Source organism: Papilio xuthus, unplaced genomic scaffold (genome assembly GCF_000836235.2).
Source record: "Papilio xuthus unplaced genomic scaffold, Pxut_1.1 DF827570.1, whole genome shotgun sequence".
Taxonomy (NCBI): Eukaryota; Metazoa; Arthropoda; class Insecta; order Lepidoptera; family Papilionidae; genus Papilio; species Papilio xuthus.
In genome coordinates, this window is record NW_013531079.1 from 3,771,685 (window position 1) to 3,790,727 (window position 19,043).

At 35.3% G+C, this 19,043-nt stretch overlaps 1 protein-coding gene across 1 annotated transcript in view; it reads right to left on the reverse strand.

The window, feature by feature from the left end:
• Nucleotides 1-8,487: 8,487 nt before the first annotated feature.
• The window catches only part of LOC106118507 (uncharacterized), a 39,270-nt gene continuing 28,714 nt past the window's right edge, over nt 8,488-19,043 (reverse strand). Inside the window, exons 2-8 of the mRNA XM_013313167.1 lie at nt 17,949-18,041; nt 15,876-16,075; nt 13,593-13,694; nt 13,056-13,164; nt 11,191-11,302; nt 10,246-10,424; nt 8,488-8,591 (exon numbers count right to left, since the gene is read on the reverse strand). Of these exons, the coding sequence (XP_013168621.1) occupies nt 8,488-8,591; nt 10,246-10,424; nt 11,191-11,302; nt 13,056-13,164; nt 13,593-13,694; nt 15,876-16,075; nt 17,949-18,021 (879 nt within the window). The 5' untranslated portion in view covers nt 18,022-18,041. The remainder of the gene's footprint in view (nt 8,592-10,245; nt 10,425-11,190; nt 11,303-13,055; nt 13,165-13,592; nt 13,695-15,875; nt 16,076-17,948; nt 18,042-19,043) is intronic.

Consider the following 19,043-nt stretch of genomic DNA (forward strand, 5'->3'; position numbering starts at 1 on the left):
TATATAAATACGGGGAGTAAATAACAATACGTTAAATGTACTTCCTAGAACTACTAGCTATCGCCCGTGACTCCGTCCACGCGGTATTAAAAACCTTAGTAAATTAGCATATGTGTTTTTCAAGACTATGTTCTAGATCTATGCCAAATTTCATCATCCGCTAAACCGTCTTCTAACAAACATACATACATTACTTGCGCACTTATAATATTAGAAAGATGAATTGAATTAGAAAAGAGATAGCGTGACAAGCTCAACGCTTAGGCCGATCTTTATCACTTGCTCCTCGTTCTCGCCTGCTCCTCGCCCACGCTTGCACGTTCAGATCAAGCGGAACGTGACTATGAATCATGCTTTTTTGTGCGAGTAACTTATCACGTCAAAAGCAGAAGTTTTAAAAGTGCATCTCCACGATATTGTTAGGAAGAAAATCCGACACTCTGCCGATGTACTGGCGCAGCACTAGCCTTACTAAAAAGTCGACGTTTATGTCTCCTCACTAATCATTCTGTTACTGGTCTTTGAAAAGGATTCTACCTAAGAATGTTTATAAATATATGTCCGAGACAAACTCAGAGTACAAGTTCACAAAATTTTATATTTACGTAACGACCTAAAAGAAGCTTTTAATGTAAAGAGAGTTAATATGTTATGAGATTACTATGTTTTACATTTCACGTTTTAAACATGAAGTAGCCACTTTATCTAACAATGTTTCTGAATTGCCCCCTGACCTGACTGAAAAACCCTTTTTGTCTTAAGTTTCAAGAAACGCCACATTTCAACGGTTAAGTACTTTATTCTTGTATTCTAAAGACGTTTGTATAAAACATGTGTAGTTTTTCAGCGACAAAATGATTTAACACATACAACGCCGGTGACATCAAACTTGATAGAAAAGAAATTGATTTGTTATTTTAAATTAAAACATCTAATGAAATTATAACGCACTTAAGATGGTATAAAATTGCTTTGAGCCTGTAGCATTCGTTGCAACACTTGTTGCCGGTCCAAAGGTCTGACATCAACTGACGTTCTCTCCCTCCGGCATGTACTTATGGCGTGTACGCTCGAGACAAACAACTACTGCTAGGAAGAAAATCCGACAGTGTAGACGTGTATCGGTGCAACACTAGCCTTACTAAAATGTCGACGTTAATGTCCCCTCACTAATCATTCAACGTTCAACAGTGGTAGAGCCCGCTTTAACATCTTCGCACGAATCGGCCCGGCTCGCCCAGTGAAAGACCACAATCTTACAGAAGACATCATTCTCTCCTTCGTCGATTCAACGCATATGCAATTGGGTATGTCTACGGGCAACGGTCACTTCGCTATTTCAGCGATTTCAGGTGGCCGCTTGCTCGTTTGCCACGTTTTAATATAAACAAAAATTCTGACACTTGACTTGGTAATGAAAGCGTGCCATTCGGGCCAAAGGATTCTAACTAATAATGTCTAAAAGTAGCCTAATATTATAAATGCGAATGTTTCGATGTATGACCCATTCAGGGTATTTGATTGAAGGTATCTTCAGAACGGCTGCATGAATCCCAATGAAATTTGGCATAGATATAGAACATAGTCTGGAAGAATACATAGACCAGTTATTTTTTTTTATTCTTAAAATGAACCGTAGCTACACAAACTAAAATAAACAACACGAATAAAGATGGAAATACAGTGTAGTGTTTTCTCGCTTTTTATTTCGAAAGTGTGACAATGGCTGCTTTCTTTTGTGTCTTAATCCGGTGAAATTGGAGCACGTATCCAGCCACTACTTCCTACAAATACAATGAATTTAAACAAATAAAAAAAAATCATCAGTTGAAAAACAACGGACTGATAAAAAACAAAAGAAAATCGACGAATTCTAAAACACGGGAATTCAATTACATTGATATTTCAAATATCTTTTAGGTTAATTAGTTTGTAATTGCGTTTTCATTGGCGCGATACTTAAATGAAAACATATTTGTCAACATAAATACGTCTGGTTTTATTATAATTGTGTTAACAGTGGAATTACCAGAGAAATCGCATCTGCGGTTCCTCTGGTATTGCTGATGTCCATGGGCGTCGTTGAACACCTCGGTGTTCCCGCTGCTCGTTTTCCCCCTTCTGTTCTAAAAAAAAATTCATAGTAACTCTGTTTGATATAAAATATTAACCCAAAGCTTGCTCTGCTGAAATTAAAAAAATATATCTTACTAATATTATAAATGCGAATGTTTAGATGTTTGTTAGAAGGTATCTCCTGAACGACTGTATAGTTGAAATATGGCATAGATGTAGAACATAGTCTGAAAGAACATAGAATAATATTTTTTAATCCCACGCATACTCGCGGGGAACAGCTAGTTATAAAACAAGTGAATCATTTTATTAACTTTCTAAAAAAAATCTTTTTAGTATATGTATAAATATAGGTCGAAATTATTTTTTTGTAGAATACGTTTGAACTTTCAAAACCGATTTTCCTTTCAAGTATGTTAGCAAAGATCCTTATTCGATTCCTTTTTAATACAGTATACAGATTTAAATAATCAAAAACGCTTTGAAAGTGTATACAAACCTCGAAAGCAAATAAATTAGATTTCTTTCGTATTCCAATACAATACTGGAGAGTTTCGATTGGATTGAATTTTAAAAGACACGTGCCTCTTTGATGCTTTATTTATTGCTTATATTATTTAAATGTCTGATAATTTATTTACGATAGCGATACTAATTATTAACAAATAGTATTTTAAACTGACTTCAAAAAGGAGGTACTCAATTCAACTGTATGTTTTTTTTATCGTCGACAACTCCGCCCCTATAGGTCCGAATATCATAATTCTATTCTTGTTTAAAAGGTGTTGCGTGTTATTTTGTTTATTATACTTTCAATAGTTTTTTAGATTGAATTTTGGAGATAAAATCCTAGTAAGGAAATATTTTAGTACTTACTAATATTATTCTCGGGACCTCGAATGGCGCTGACCCACCGGTTAAGACACTGCTGGTAAGATGCCGTGGAGTTGGACCTACGGGACCTGTAAGCGATGGACTGGCAGGTGACGGCACAAGACAGACGACTTGTGTCCTCCGTCACACTTTGGGTCGCTAGCTAGCGGAGTAAGTAATCGGAATCGATGTTTATTAGAAGGTATTTCCAAAACTGCTGGATCGTGCTGAAATTTGTGTAGAACATAGTCTGGAATAACACATAGTCTACTATTTTTTTTTATCCCCCGCAGGCAGAGTCGCGAGCTACAGCTAGTAAAGTAAAAACGGAAAACACGCAATTCAAGCGCAATTATTAGCTGACTTCAAAAAGAAAGAGGTTGATAACCTTTTTCGTATAATTCGTCCGTATTTTATGTGTCTTATAAAAATATAATCATCCCACTCATTCTCCTTGTGTAAGACAAACATAACAACATATTTCATACATAATTTTCAATAATACAAATCGTAAATATAAAATTACTATAAAACATTGCAACGAACATTCTAACTTGTAAATGTCAAAAGTGTGATTGAAAAAAAACATTCAACCGCCTCTGGGAATATTAAAAACCAGTGCTCAGTAGACTGGAGAAAAAATTGTGGAATTTTTATTGAAATTCTTCACTTCGTATTTATTCATTTACTTGCACATTTACATAACGATGGCCTTATTCGGGACATCATCTTTGGAATTTGCTTTAAATGAACATTTTATCACACCTAACTTAGGGTAGGCTAGCCTTTCAGTAGGGACGTATAGTGAGCTGATGATCATCACGAATACTATCATTGCAATTTTTTTATAACGGAAGCGGCAAACGAGCAGTGGGAACACCGAGGTGTTCAACGACGCCCATGGACACACATCTATGTGAAACAGTGGTTGAGCCCGATTTAACATCTTCGGACGAATTGGCGATGTGAAGATGCATGGGAAGAGAAAATATTTTCTTTATGTGCATCCTCTCCTCCGTCGAGTAAAGGTAGGTGACGCATACGCAAGTGCGTATGTCTATGGGCACCGATAACTTCGCTATTTCAGCGATTATAGGTAACCGCTCTTTTGTTTGCCACCTTATAATATTGAAATATTGTCAAATTTCATTAATATCCGTTGAGTCGTTATGGAGATACATTCAAATAAACATCCATCCATCTAAACATTATCATTTATAATATTAGTAAGATTAAAGAATATATATTTATGCAAACTTTATTTATTTTTGCTTAAAATATTTACTTCATAATTAACTCGATACTATAGTTAAATGACATATCGTAATTTATTAATTCTCTCTGCAATGTACCGAAAATCAATAAGCATTCTATAAATAAATCGAAGTGAGGAGTGAGGAGGTGCTTTGTGATCGCGAACATAAACTATGTCACATCAAGTTACAAAAGACAGTAAAATAGATTGAAAATAAACAAAAGTTTGTTGATAATGAAAGTAAAGTCGTCCGCGACTTCGTCTGTACGAAAATAATAAAAAAAAACTTAATTAATAGCTAATTTTTCCAGACTATATCTACATCTACATATTCTACATCTATGACAGATTTTAGCTAGATCCATGAAGCCGCTCTAGAGATACCTTCTAATAAACATACATCATCATCATCATCAGCTCACTATACGTCCCCACAGAGGGGCTCGGAGCCTACCCTAAAACCAAGGGTGACTAGGCCATGGGCCGCGGACGAGAGCGAAAGCGTGCCCGTGGCCCCGTCCCGATGCGTCAGAGGGCAGTCAGGTTTTAGTCGGTATTCTGGTCACCTTCTGTGGCCGGCGAGTCCCACACTCCCTACGCCATTGCACCGCCCGGCGTAGGCGTGCGTAAATGCATTTCCTGACTATAAAAAAAAAAAAAAAAAGGGTGACTAGGCCATAGGCAACCACGCTGGCCAAGTGCGGGTTGGTTGACTTCACACATATCTTTGAACAAAAACATACATACATGCATATGTTTGCATTTATGTTACAAACTGTTGCCCGCGACTTCGTCCGCGTTGAAATAAGAAAAAATTAATATTCTATATGTTTCTCCAGTTTATGTTCTACATCTATGCCAAGATTTAGCGAAATCCTGGAGGTCGTTCCGGAGATACCTTCTAATAAACATACATACATACATCTAAACAATCGCATTTATGTTAGTAGCTGTTGCCCGCGACTCCGTCCTCGCGGAAATAAAAAAAAACTTAATTAATATTCAATATTTTTCTCCAATTTATGTTCTACATCTATGCCAAATTTTCACAACAAACATCCATTTATTTATCCATCCATCTAAATATTACCATTTATAATATTAGTAACAATAAGTTTAAGAATATTCTTCTATATATTTGAATTTTATTAACTTTTATAATGATATAATCGTTTCTATAGTTTATTCAAACTAAAGGTCACAAAGTGTTAAAGATATCTCGTTTTTCACCCAATTACTTAAGAAGGCTTTTCTTCTAAATCTGACAAGTCGTTGCTTTAATATGTTTATTTGTTTAAGTCTTATATCCCTGGCAACCCCTTTTTTATAAGGAAAAGATGGGAAGTTCATTTGATAGAGGAGGAGATTCATAGGAAGAGGAAACATTAATTATCTGCAATTATAGATGTCTATTGGAGATGTTCACTTTAGAATTCAAATGGCATCTTGCTTTGCCACCTTATAAAATGAAAAAAAATCTCGAAAATATATATGTGATACTCCTCATAATTTTACATAAGCAACATTTATACCGGGAGTATAACTCGTTGTACCCCAAAGTTATATTCGTCAGCAATAATAAATGTTTCCGGTAGAAGGTCGTAACAATAATCCGCCGGCTTACATAACAAAAGGCTTTCGCGCGGCCTCATCTCTTTCACATCTACTTAATAATAGATTAAGGGCTTTAACTCTATCTTCCTTCCCATTTAACATTCACTGAATAAGTTCACATTTTAAGGTTATCATTATCCTATATTGTTTTTACATTGATAATTAAAATTTCTATGTTATATTAGAAAATGAATTTTACAGTTTTTTACAGTCAAAATTACCTGACATTTAGTCCAGTATTGTATTGTTTGGTGAAGTGTGTTTTAAGTTACTTGAGGCAGTTTTAGTAGCTGCTAGTAGCCACCCGTGACTTCATCCGCGCTGTATTAAAAAAACTTAATTAGTAGCCTATGTGCCCTTCCAGACAATGTTTTATATCTGTGCCAAATTTAATCCAGATCCGTTCAGCCGTTCCGGAGATACCTTCAAACATCCATCCATCTAAACATTCTAATCTATCTTATATATATAATAGAAAGTCGTGTTAGTTACACTATTTATAACTCAAGAACGGCTTTAACGATATGGTTGAAAATTGGCCAGGAGGTCGCTTAGAGCCAGGAGACGGACATAGGACTATTTATTCATTTTTTTATTTCATTTTTTCGAATTTATGCCTTGAAGAGCTGCTTTTTATTTAACTTACTAATATTATAAATGCGAATGTATAGACGGATGTGATGTGGATGGATGGGTGGGCTGCACTAATTAAGTTTTTTTATATATCCACGCGGACGAAGTCGAGGGCGACAGCTAGTTTATAATATTAGAAAGATAACCGTCATTCGTTTAATTTCGTTAAATTAATTTTTTAAACGGTGTTATAAGTATTTTTTTCAGGTGAAATGGGGAACAGCTTAAACTTGACGCCTGTCATCTGTGTAGTTGTAGTATTGCACTGGTCGAGCCGAAACATTCGTGCAACCAATAAATATAGTTGTGAACTCTACCATTTTTTTTATAACAGACGGGGGCAAACGAGCAGCGTGAACACCGAGGTGTTCAACGACGCCAATGGACATCAGCAATACCAGAGGAACAGATGCATTGCCGGCCTTTAAGATGGTGATAAGCTCGCTTCTTGAAGGACCTAAGTCGTAGCGGTTTGGAAATACCGCCGAGGACAGATCATTCCATTCTATTTTTAAACCTATTGTTTTTAAAAGGTATTCATAAATAAAATCACATTTAAAATGAACAGTTATTTATGATCATAATAATGATTGTCTTAATTTTAATTATTTACAATTTAATAACAATATTATATACTTATTTACTTATATATCACAAATATATATAACTAATATTTACATTTCAAATATTTAAGGAATTAAAATAGAGCCGATACAAATATATTAAAAATGTTAGACATCAAGGCGTAAAATATTCTTTTATTTAGAATGTCATTTATACGAATTCAATTGAAACATAAAATAAATTATTTTACAATGAAAAATGTACAATTGTTGCATTTTTAAGCTCTTGCATATTTATGACAATTTTCTTTTAGGTTTCAAACATAATAAAGGTTGGATTCCACTGTAGAAATAATACAACACTGTAAATTATCTCATTAAACATTTGGATTTTGAAATTATTCGAAAGTGGAAATAAACTGTTATTTGAATTTGTGTGAATCAAATAATTCGATAGTAAAAAATATTTCTACTCAATACTAAGACATATAAAGGTACGCGTTTATTGATTCGCACCGGACACACCTGTATGATTTTACATAGCGCTGCGTCCATCCGCATAAGCAAGACAAAGCAAATCCGTTTATCTATCCGTTTAATCCGTTAGTGCAGTGCGTCCGGTGCGGGCCGATGTACGCGTATCTTAAAAGTACTATTAACGTAGACAATGTAGGTATGGATTTATCAAAATAGTCTGATAATAGCCGGAGGCCTTATATAGTCCTCTTTCCTTTCCCATCCTCTTTCTTATAAGGAAAGGATGGGAAGTGGACATTCCGGATGAGAGGATGCATGGAAAGGGAAGATATTTTCTTTCAGTGCATCCTCTCCTCCGTCGATTTAAGGTAGGCAACGCATATGCAATTGCGTATGTCTATGGGCAACGGTCACTTCGCTATTTCAGCGATTTCAGGTGGCCGCTCGTTCGTTCGCCACCTTCTGATATGAAAAAAAATAATGAAAATTACATTTAATTTTGCCGCTCTTTTGTTTCTCTTCGAAATGATTCCTTTTTATTTTTTAATTTTTATATGACATTATGTTAAATTTGTGTGTGATTTGAGCAAATATTGCAATTAACAAATTGGTTCTTGATATCAGTGAAAAAGTCGTAGCTAATTCTACTAAATATATTTATTAACTAAGCTATTCACATGAAAGTCAGATATTTTTTTTTACAATCTAATTTACATTTCTTATGTCATACATTTACATTCAAATCCATTGATTAGTGACATTAATATAAAAAAAAACAATAAAATTTTCTTAGTATGAGGTTTTGAATAAAGTTCAGAATAGGCCAAGTTTTTGTAATTGCATATATGCAATTGGTATAAAACATATTAGCGTAAAACTCGTTTTGGTCACAGTACCAAAGATAATTCCAGCAATTTTAAAACCGTTTATTCTTACCTCATACTTAAGAGTAAACTATTGATATATAAATATTAAATCGAACATTCAGTTTGTTTGTCACCGGAGAATAAGATGTATCAGAAATGAGTATAGAACGACATGAATGTACCAAGAGTTCATAGGACAAGGCGACGACGATTGCATCGCGGCTGGATTCTCTCCTGGGAACAAAGAATATGATTTATATGAATTGTTTAATAAAATTAAGCTTGTTTTGGTGGAGATATTATAAATGCGAATGTTAAAATGGATGGATGGATATTTGTTTGAATGTATCTCCAGAACAGCTGAACAGATCTCGATGAAATTAGGCATTGTAGAGCATAGCCTAGAAGAACACATAGGCTACTAATTACGAGTATTTATTTTTTTAATTTAATAAAGACGGAGTTGCGGGTGACAGCTAGTTGTTTTATAAATCTATTAAGCGTGTTTTAGTGAAGATCACAACCAACACGCTTGAGTTGGCACGTCAGGATAGAAAGTATTCTTATTCCAAATGTGCCAAATCATAAAACGTGTACTATGAGTTGGGTACACTTTTCTTTCTTAAAAGCAAAGGATGGCAAAAACTGGATTTGACAGACGAGGAGACGCGCAGTCACGTGAAAGTTAGGTAATGCATCTACAATATAAATGCCTATAGGCAACGGAAGCTTTGCTATTTTGGTTACCATTTACTTGTTTGCCTCCTTATAGTTTTAAAAAAATCACCCACAGATCGTACATTGAGTGGTATAAGAATAAGGTGATAAAATATTTTGTTAATTTATGTTAAACATCCTTTTATGTAAATAATTTTCTCTTAATAGATTAAACAGTTTTATTTCATCAGACTGAATTCATTTTCGTCTAAGCGATGGCGTAAAATCCACCGGCTATTGGGATCTCATAAATATGAAAATGCTCGCAATTCGATGTGCCGCACGTTTTGACAGTTTCATCGGGAAAAGTGGATCGAGTCGCCGAGAGTCTGAAGGAAAAAAATACGCTCCAAGACGAGACCAATTTCGATATTAAGTTTTAAAGCTCAGACGTGGATGGCGATCTCAAACACTATCCGTCTAGAATCCTGACCTACTAAAATATGCAGAAAAAACCTTATGAAACTTCGGTGAAAATGTTAGCTCACGTCATATATATGTATATATATATATATATATATATATATATATATTACTTTTATATATTATAAATATATAGTCGTGTTAGTAACACTATTTATAATTGAAGAACGGCTTTAAAAGGTGTTGTAAATTGGTGAGGAGGTAGCTTAGAGCCAGGAGACGGACATAGGATACTATTTAATCATTTTTATTTCGAATTTATGCCTTGAAGAGCTGGTTTTTATTTAACTTATCTATTTAAGTTTTTTATATATGTGTATTCGCGGACGAAGTCGCAGGCGCCAGTTAGTAAACAAATAAAACAACCAATTAGGCTACAGATCATAATAGAATTGATATATCTACAGAACTACATACGTAAATTACAGTTAGATAAAAAGTTAATTTTCAACAAAATATTTAACCTGATTAAAGACAATTTAAATTATTTGGTAATACTGCCTTCTCAATATTCACTTGATTAACCATAAAATTAAGTGGTTTCTTAACTCTTGAGTCAACGTATACGTTTAGTATTATCAGCGAAGCAAAAGATAAGTATCATGCAATAGGTAAAAGCACGCAGTAGGAGAAATCAGACGTGAAAACACCAATAGATTGATTTACATCGATCATGTTGTAATATTAAAAATGTCTATGCAACTATCGCTGTATAACTTGTTTTACTTAAATATATTGAATGTCTTACCATTAAAAATATGGACGTATATACTAGCGGGTACGGCGTTGTTGGGGACGCAGGTGTAGTTACCGGCGTGAGAGACGCTCGCAGCTGGAATTAGGAGGTCGGAGAGTCGCTGTGCTGGATCCGTGGTCACATTGATGCCACGTTCCAAGTCGTAGTTAATCATTCTACTATTGTGATACCTGAGACAAGAAGAATTGAATACAGAGATAGAGCCTTGGTTGGGGGTACCGTCAAATATTAATAAAACACGTTTTGTCAAGTATTAAAACAAAAGTTGTGTAAATTAAGAAAAAGTAAGGAACAAATGAAAATATCTTTTTTTTATGGCGAAGTGACCGTTGCCCATAGACATACGCAATTGCATATGCGTTGCCTACCTTAAATCGACGGAGGAGAGGATACACAGAAAGAACATATCTTCCCTTCCCATGCATCCTCTCATCCGGTAAGTCCACTTCCACTTCCCATCCTTTCCTTACAAAAAAAGGGTGGGAAGGGAAAGAGGACTAAATTAGACCTCCGAGACGCACACTCATCAGACGAAACGCGGAATTGCTTCCACTTGACGCCTGTCTTCGTATTGTGTGGTCGTGGTATTTCACCGGGCGAGCCGATTCGTGCGAAGATGTCAAAGCGGGCTCTACCCCTGTTAAATCTGATCTGAATCCGTAGAGAAATAATTACGAAAGTATACATGAATTGTATGAAAAAGGACATGTGTAAGAAGGGTGTGGCTAGAGAGAAAACGATTAGTATTCGTATCGGAAGAGTGGCACGACGTGCCAACCCTCAGCGGGCAAAAGGGCGAGATCATGATGACAAAATAAAATCAGATAACAATAAGAATAAGATACATATACGTATTGATAAAGAAAAGCAGGAAATATAAAAGGAAAAGGAATGATAAAAACAAATACTGCATTTACAAAATGAAATATAACTTACCAAAACACAAAAGCGGGTGCTTCAGTAGTCTGTACGACGGAACATTGCAGACGTAGAGTGGATCCCGGCTTGAGGTATTTTTCCGTGGGGCCGGATATTTGGGCGCGCGCCTCTGTGAAATATTTATTTTAGGCTGATCGCACACAGCAAATGTGACGAACGTTTACAGCATACAATTTTGCGTTGCAACGGGCTAGGTAATTTTAGGTGTTAACCACATGACGCTCGTCTGTAGTGTTACCTTATTAATGAATCTCATTCAATCAGGGACCAGGAATTATAGAGTAGGAATTAGACAGTAGTAGTAGTAGTCATCATCATCAGCTCACTATACGTCACCACTGAGGGGCTCGGAGCCTACCCTAAGTTAGTGACTAGGCCATAGTTAATCACGCTGGCCCAGTGCAGGTTGTGGTCACACATATCTTTGAATATCTTCGCAGATATGTGCAGCTTCACGATGTTTTCCTTCACCATAATAACATGTGATAAATGTACGTATGTAAATCGAAAATCGGAAAACAAATTGGTACATGGCGGGATTCGAACCCAGGACCTTCAGATTACAAGTCAAATGCTTAAACCCCTGAGTCACCGACGCCGTAGCATTGATCGTAATGGAACTATAGCGTATCTATGCAAAGTGAGCCCGTGTACAGCCGCCCTTAGGCCGTCAAATGAAAGTGGTGAATGCGCAACGTTGATGTATTACCCCGGTAACAGATGTTCATAAGAAATAATATTTCTTCTCATAAACTCCACTTTCTTGTGATAAGTAAAGACGCAACTGGTTGGGTTTTTGTTTATCCTGTTTGTAAATGAAGACGAATATGCCTTGTTTTCTTATATTTCGTTATTTGGTAGCTCGTTGACTTAAGACACATTTTTCTTTGTTTCATATAATATGAATTTATTATAATACAATTAAGTAAATATTTCGGTCCATCATTTAGTCTTACTAATATTATAAATGCGAATGTTAGGATGCATGTTTGTTAGAAGGTATCTACAGATCAGCTGAACGGATCTCCTTGAAATTTGGCATACATATAGAACATAGTCTGGAAGAACACATAGATTACTAATATTTTTTTTAATTCCGCGCAGACAGAGCTGCGGGCGACAGCTAGTATTTTAATAAAACAGAGTATGATGATAGCGCTATATGTAAATGTATATATTGGATGGTTTTCGAACTGAGAATTTTACTCTAAAATATTTTGCAAATGGTTCGATTTCAAACATCGAGTTTCGCTTAAGCTTATCTTTCCCTCGCGATAAGGTTAAACGCTTTCCAGAGTGGAAACCATTTTAGTATTCTGGCTAAAAGCTTGTAGATTTTATAATATTTTGAATATTTTATATTTGAATTGGAAATGTTAGTAATTCTAGAAATTTACATTTTTATTTGTATGTTTTATGACTAACAATGAGTTATTTCAAATGTTAGGAATGAAATCCGCAAACGAGTCAGTGTATTGACTCGACACTAGCCTTACTAAAATGTCGACGTTTATCTCACTATTCATTCTGACACTGGACTTGGTAACGAAAGCACGTCATTCGTGCCAAAGAATTGATTAATAATGTCTAAAAGTACTTAGCTCATTATGCTAAATATATCTGATTAATCTCTTAACATATTATACTTACTATTCCTATGGACATCTACTGCTTGAATAATAGTAGAAAAACATGTCATCCCTTACAAAATCTTTGAAAGTAACAAAGATAGCAATAATGTATTTGGTACAGGTATTTCAGCAATCCATTGCTTTAGTGTTGTCAAAATCTACACCATAATAAGTCGAACTGTCAACACACTGATTTAGAATTGTAATAAATATCAATTTAAAATGGTTTACCAATAACGTCGAGCCGTAGAAAGATGCTGGTCGGTGGATGTGAGGAAACTTGACACTCGTAGATACCTGCGTCACGTTTCTGCACGAATTTCACCTTGAGAGTCCAATCCTGATGAACAAAGACACTTCTTAACTTAACATAAATCATAAGACTAGCTTCAGTCTCTTGCTTTAGCTAGACATAGTTACAATGGTATAGCAGTTGTGCATTAATTACATGAACAACTGTGCCTTAATTTTTAGTCCAGCAAAGGCCAGATAACCATCAAATTAGACTCAAGCATTCTGACAAAGACAAGATGCGGAAGACGACCTGCTTGGCTGACAATGGTACAAAGACCTGGTAGGAAAAGACTTCAGAACATTATGACATGACGAAGATTCTCCAAGATATAATGCAGTCCGGTGGTGAAGACCAAGAAAGGCTGATCCCAAGTAAATGAAGGCACAGTAAACTAAATAACGTCCTAATGTTTAATTTTAGAGTCTTCTAAATACAAGCAAATTAATAGAGATCATGCCAGTAATTTTTATTACCTCTGAATGCTGCAAATGTATTGCTTGGAACCTCTGATCGGAACTGTAAGTGGTCAATCCAACTGTTAGCAGATGATAATCCTTTCTTCTTATCCAAGATACCTGTAGAGATAAAACTTTTATGAATCTATTTTACTATGTATTACGTTTGAAATGGGTTAACTTCAAAAAATCATTATCGAAAAAAAAATCTTCAACAAAAATTTATTTAATTACCGTTGAAGCACTAACCATGGGTTTCTAAGATCAAAAGCACTGTTTAAAACATATTGTTACAAACACAATGACAGGGACGACGATATGTTTTTTTTAATATTAGCAGTTTTTTTTTTAAATTTACAAATATTTCTTTTACCATTCCGATTAAGCTCTAGGCTTGTTCTAGGATATGGTTTACGACAATAGTCGAATGGCGGGATTCGAACCCCCGACCTCGTGATCGGAAATCCGTACCTTTTAACCATTAGGCTATTGACGCGTATATATAATTTTATAGAGAGACTAGCTGTCGCCCGCGACTCTGTCCGAGTTGGCCGATTCTCAGACCTACTCAATATGCTCACAAAATTTCAAGAGAATCGGTCAAGACGTTTCGGAGGAGAATGGGAACGAAAATTGTGACACGAGAATTTTATATATAAGATATTGGTCTCAGAAACCAACGGCAATTATTTTAGGTGTTATGATTCATTATTTTTTTTAGTGAATATTGGGTCAACATTTTATCTCGATAATTAGAATCGATATTGACCCAAATAAAAACCAGCAGCACAACAATGAATTGGAGTATAAATAATTATTTTTATATGGAACAAGCAGATCACTTGATCAACGTCAATTGTATAAATATAAAAAAAATTGGAGTGTCTGTTTGTGATATTGAAACAACCGATTTTTACTACATGTATATGAATACAATACCAAAATAAGATTTTTTACAAATTTTTCTGTCTGTCTGTTTGTTTTGGCTAATCTCTGAAATGGCTGGACAGATTTTGACGGGACTTTTATAAGCAGGTAGCTGATTTAATAAGGAGTAACGTAGGATAGGGATAGGGAGCGTCGGTGGCTCAGTGGTCAAGCACTTGACTTGCAATCTGCATGTCCTGGGTTCGAATCCCGCCGTGTACCAATGTGTTTTTCGATTTTCCGATTTACATATGTACATTTATCAGACGATCTTACGGTGAAGGAAAACATCATGATGCAACCTGCACATATCTGAGAAGTAATTCAAAGATATGTGTGAAGTCAACCAACCCGCACTTGGCCAGCGTGGTTGACTATGGCCTAATCACCCTTAACTTAGGGTAGTCCCCGAGCCCCTCGGTGGGGACGTATAGTGAGGTGATGATGATGATGATGAACTTAGGATACGTTTATTTTAGAAAATAAAGTAATGTTGCAATATCCAAGTACTGTCCAATACAGTATACCATGTCCACATAGTCCATGACAGTATTTCACGCGAAGTCGCGGGCACAGCTAGTTAAAACGAATATAATGCCACGTTTCGATATTTTCAATATCATTGCTTTTTTTTAGTTTTTTCTTGATTCACTGAGGATTTTTATTCTAACTGGAAAATTAGATTTCCAGTATCACATCCACTTGGTCTTTTTAGGGAAAAGAATACGCCTCAGTTGATGTGCAGATGGTGTAACTATCCATCCAATAACACGCTTCGACGACTTTTTAGGGAATATCGTTTATAAGAAAAAAATATTGCATACACAAAGTTTTGCTCTAAGAATATTTTGATATGTACATAATTCATCATCAGCTCACTATACGTCCCTATTGAGAGGCTTCCGAGCCTCAGCCCAGCCAATCCTACCCTAAGCCAGTGACTAGGTCATAGTCAACCATGCTGGCTCAGTACGGGTTGACTTCACACATATCTTTGCATTTTTTTACAGATATGTGCAGCATCACTTTTTTTCTTCACCGTAAGATCGTCGGATGTATGTATGGAAATCTTGGGAAATGAAAAACATATTGGTAGATGGCGGGATTCGAACCCAGGACCTACAGATTGCAAATTCAAGTCCTTTAACCTTTAATTCATTCATGAGAAATTAAAAATCGAGTGTCAAACATGTGCATCTAACCGTGGATTTCTGAGAACAACTCCCCGTTTAAAACATATTGTTTTTTTTTGTTTTCTCAATGATTTTGATAGTGATGACGATAGACAGAGACTTTAATCTCAGAAACGAACAGCATCGCATCAAATACTCATTAAATAATTAGTATAATAATATTTGTTTATGCAGTACTTACTATACCATCTCCAATATTCCTAATCACGCAGGGCAGAAGTGCGGTGGATCCAGTTTGTGACGTCACAATCGTATTATTTTCAGTGCCGAAATGTTTCTCTGGTGCGTTTCCATAAAACTCATCTAATGGTGGGAATGTGACCGTCAGTTCATTCTGTTCTGCTTTAATTGTTGATATTTCTGGAACTGGAGATGATGATCCTGGGAATAGTGTTATTTATTAAAACATATCCTTACTAACTATTAATCAAGGGCTTAAAGTATGATCCTGTAGGTAGAAGCAACTGTCTGTCGTACTTCACAAAGTATTGTTATCTCTATAATTTAAAGAAAATGAAAGGCACAAGATTGTTGCGGCTCTTAACTTAGGTCGAGCGGCTGCACAGTTCAAAATTTTTGGTGCAGTTGGAGCTTCTTCGGCAGCTGACGCAAGCTAGGTCGTGGACGAAAGCGCAAGGGTGCCCGTGGCCTCGCCATGTATGGGAGGAACCGGGTGGTTTAGTGAGTACGCTTCACATCCGGAAGAGATTCACACATCACTACCATGTCCCCACTGAAAAAAAGACACTGCGTAGCGCGAAGAATACCTTGGGCGGCCGAGATATTTGAAAAGACTTATACTACACTGATAACCCCCGCTAAATATTTCCCCTAAAACAAAACCCTATCAGCAAATCTTCTATTTTTTTTTCGAAACCACTTTTGTTTTAGTCTCGTCTTATCTATTTCGATGAACTTATTTCCTATAACATCAATGACTATAAAAGCTCAATAGAAATTGACTGGATATTGCTTTCTATCTTTGTTTGTGGTATTTTAAAAATTCACGAAACAAAAGTCAGTTGTGAATGAAAATTTTAAAATTTTGGAAGCATTGTTTTTGATAAGCGAATTTTTAAAGGGGTATATATTGAAATAGTAACTATAGAGTTCAAATGTCATGACAAAAATATTATTGTCTCTCTTTAGTCAAAGAGAATGAAAGAGATAATATTTATTTAACAGTGTTATTGTGATGGAGTTTTGTATCAAACAAAATATCTATTTGTTGCAATGTTCCTTATTATTTTGATATTTATTGTTAGTTGCTAGCACTTGTCGCGTTGCAAAGACATTGTTCGCTTCTATAAGCATTGTCTCTGATCAGGGAACTTGGTTGACCTGATTACCGTCTACGTTATTTTTCTCTTTCCAACAATACATCTGATGTTATTCCTAGAAAAAAATGACTATTTACTTTGTTCCCGCGAAGTTCTAGTTTGATTGTTATCTTTCTGTTAGAATCGAGATATATAAGAATTGGAATGAAAATTGTTTTTGTATTGCAGTTTATGGAAGAATTTCTTTCTAGTATTTTTATGTTTAAGATAAAACTGGGGAATTGGTATTGTAAAGATATGGTAATATCAATTGCCTTAATTGTAATTCATTTAGATAGTATAATTAAAAATAATAAAGGCAAAATGACGTTTCGCTATGTATAATTATGAAAAAAAAAACTGTATCACAAAGTCAACACTATAGTACAGACAAAGATAATGTTAAAAGTTGCTCTTTTTTTATATCATAAGGTGGCAAACGAGCGAGCGGCCACCTGAAATCGCTGAAATAGCGAAGTGACCGTTGCCCATAGACACGCAATTGCATATGCGTTGCCTACCTTTAATCGACGGAGGAGAGGAGGCACAGAAAGAAAATATTTTCCCTTCCCATGCATCCTCTCATCCGGAAAGTCCACTTCCACTTCCCATCCTTTCCTTATAAGAAAAAGGGTGGGAAGGGAAAAAGGACTAAATTAGGCCTCCGGGACGCTCAATTCTTAAATATGAACTGAGTTTTTGCATGTTGAGAAGCCTTGTTATTAAGTCGACACATCACCATCTCTTTTCCATAAGACTATAGACTAGAATATACGTGATATCCCTTTTGCATATCCTCTTTCATAGAATCCGTTCCTACTATCTATGCTCTTTCTCGTCCTTTGTAATCATTCACATTCAATATCATTAGTTTCTTGTTTATATACAGTCTCATTAGGTCTATTAACACAATAAATATCCTTATGTTATCATACCTTCACCAGCTCCAGTGACCGTGTGGATGAGAAGTACGACCACGCAGACGCATCGCTGGCCCTCCAGCGACATCGCTGGCGCCGGTTACGAGCCTAAAAACGTTACAACATTAATCAATAAAACTAATATCCTTACTCAGTGAGATAGGGGATCTATAAACCATTTAAAGCGTATGCTCATTTAACGCATATGCCTGTTTGCTTCGGTACTCCTTATGGAGACTTTCTTCAGTATGATGCTTTTTGATTAAGTAAATCTTACTAATATTATAACTGCGAAAGTTTATATAGAAATATGGATGGATGGATGCTTATTAGAAGGTATGTATATCCAAAACGGCTCAACGGATCTGGCATCTGGCACATGTGTAGAACATAGTCTGGAAGAATAGGCTACTTATTAAGTTTGTTTTTAACTCCGCGCGGACAGAGTCGCGGGCGACAACTATTGTGCCATAAATTTCATTAGTTAATCTCTTTCCGATTGATTTTATTTTAATTTACCGTTAATTTGTTATCTGTTTATTTAAAATAAAACGATTCTCACCATCTAAATCGTTGTTTGCAAAAATATCTTTCATGGTTCAATTAATTGAGTAAAATTTACAGGATCGACTATTGAGTTTCGCTTAATTTATTTTAGAAGCGACGCTAAAGGCTACGTAAATGATTGTCGATTCAGAATTTGATCTCAAAAGGGAAAGAAGGACATAATGGAACGTTTCAGCAATTATTGCGCCCCGACATTTTATTGTTTGATCCCTATCACTTAAAGAACTTTTTTTTCCGTTAAAAAACATTTTAAAAATTATACTCTTCAAATCTCTTTGTTATTTTGTATTAGGAATTCTCTTTCTTTCTATTAGAATATTCATTGAATCTTTTTTTTCTATTGTATATTTAAGCATTATGAATGAATTTGTTTTTGTCTGTTATTCCCGTATTTATTTTACAAAGAATAAAGTTAAATAATGTTTTTCATTAATTAGGAAATAAATTAATGAAAATAGTAACAAAGTCCTTATTATTTGGAGATTTATTTATTGAATAATGGCATTAATTATAGCTTTATCCGAGATTTGAACTAAGAATTAA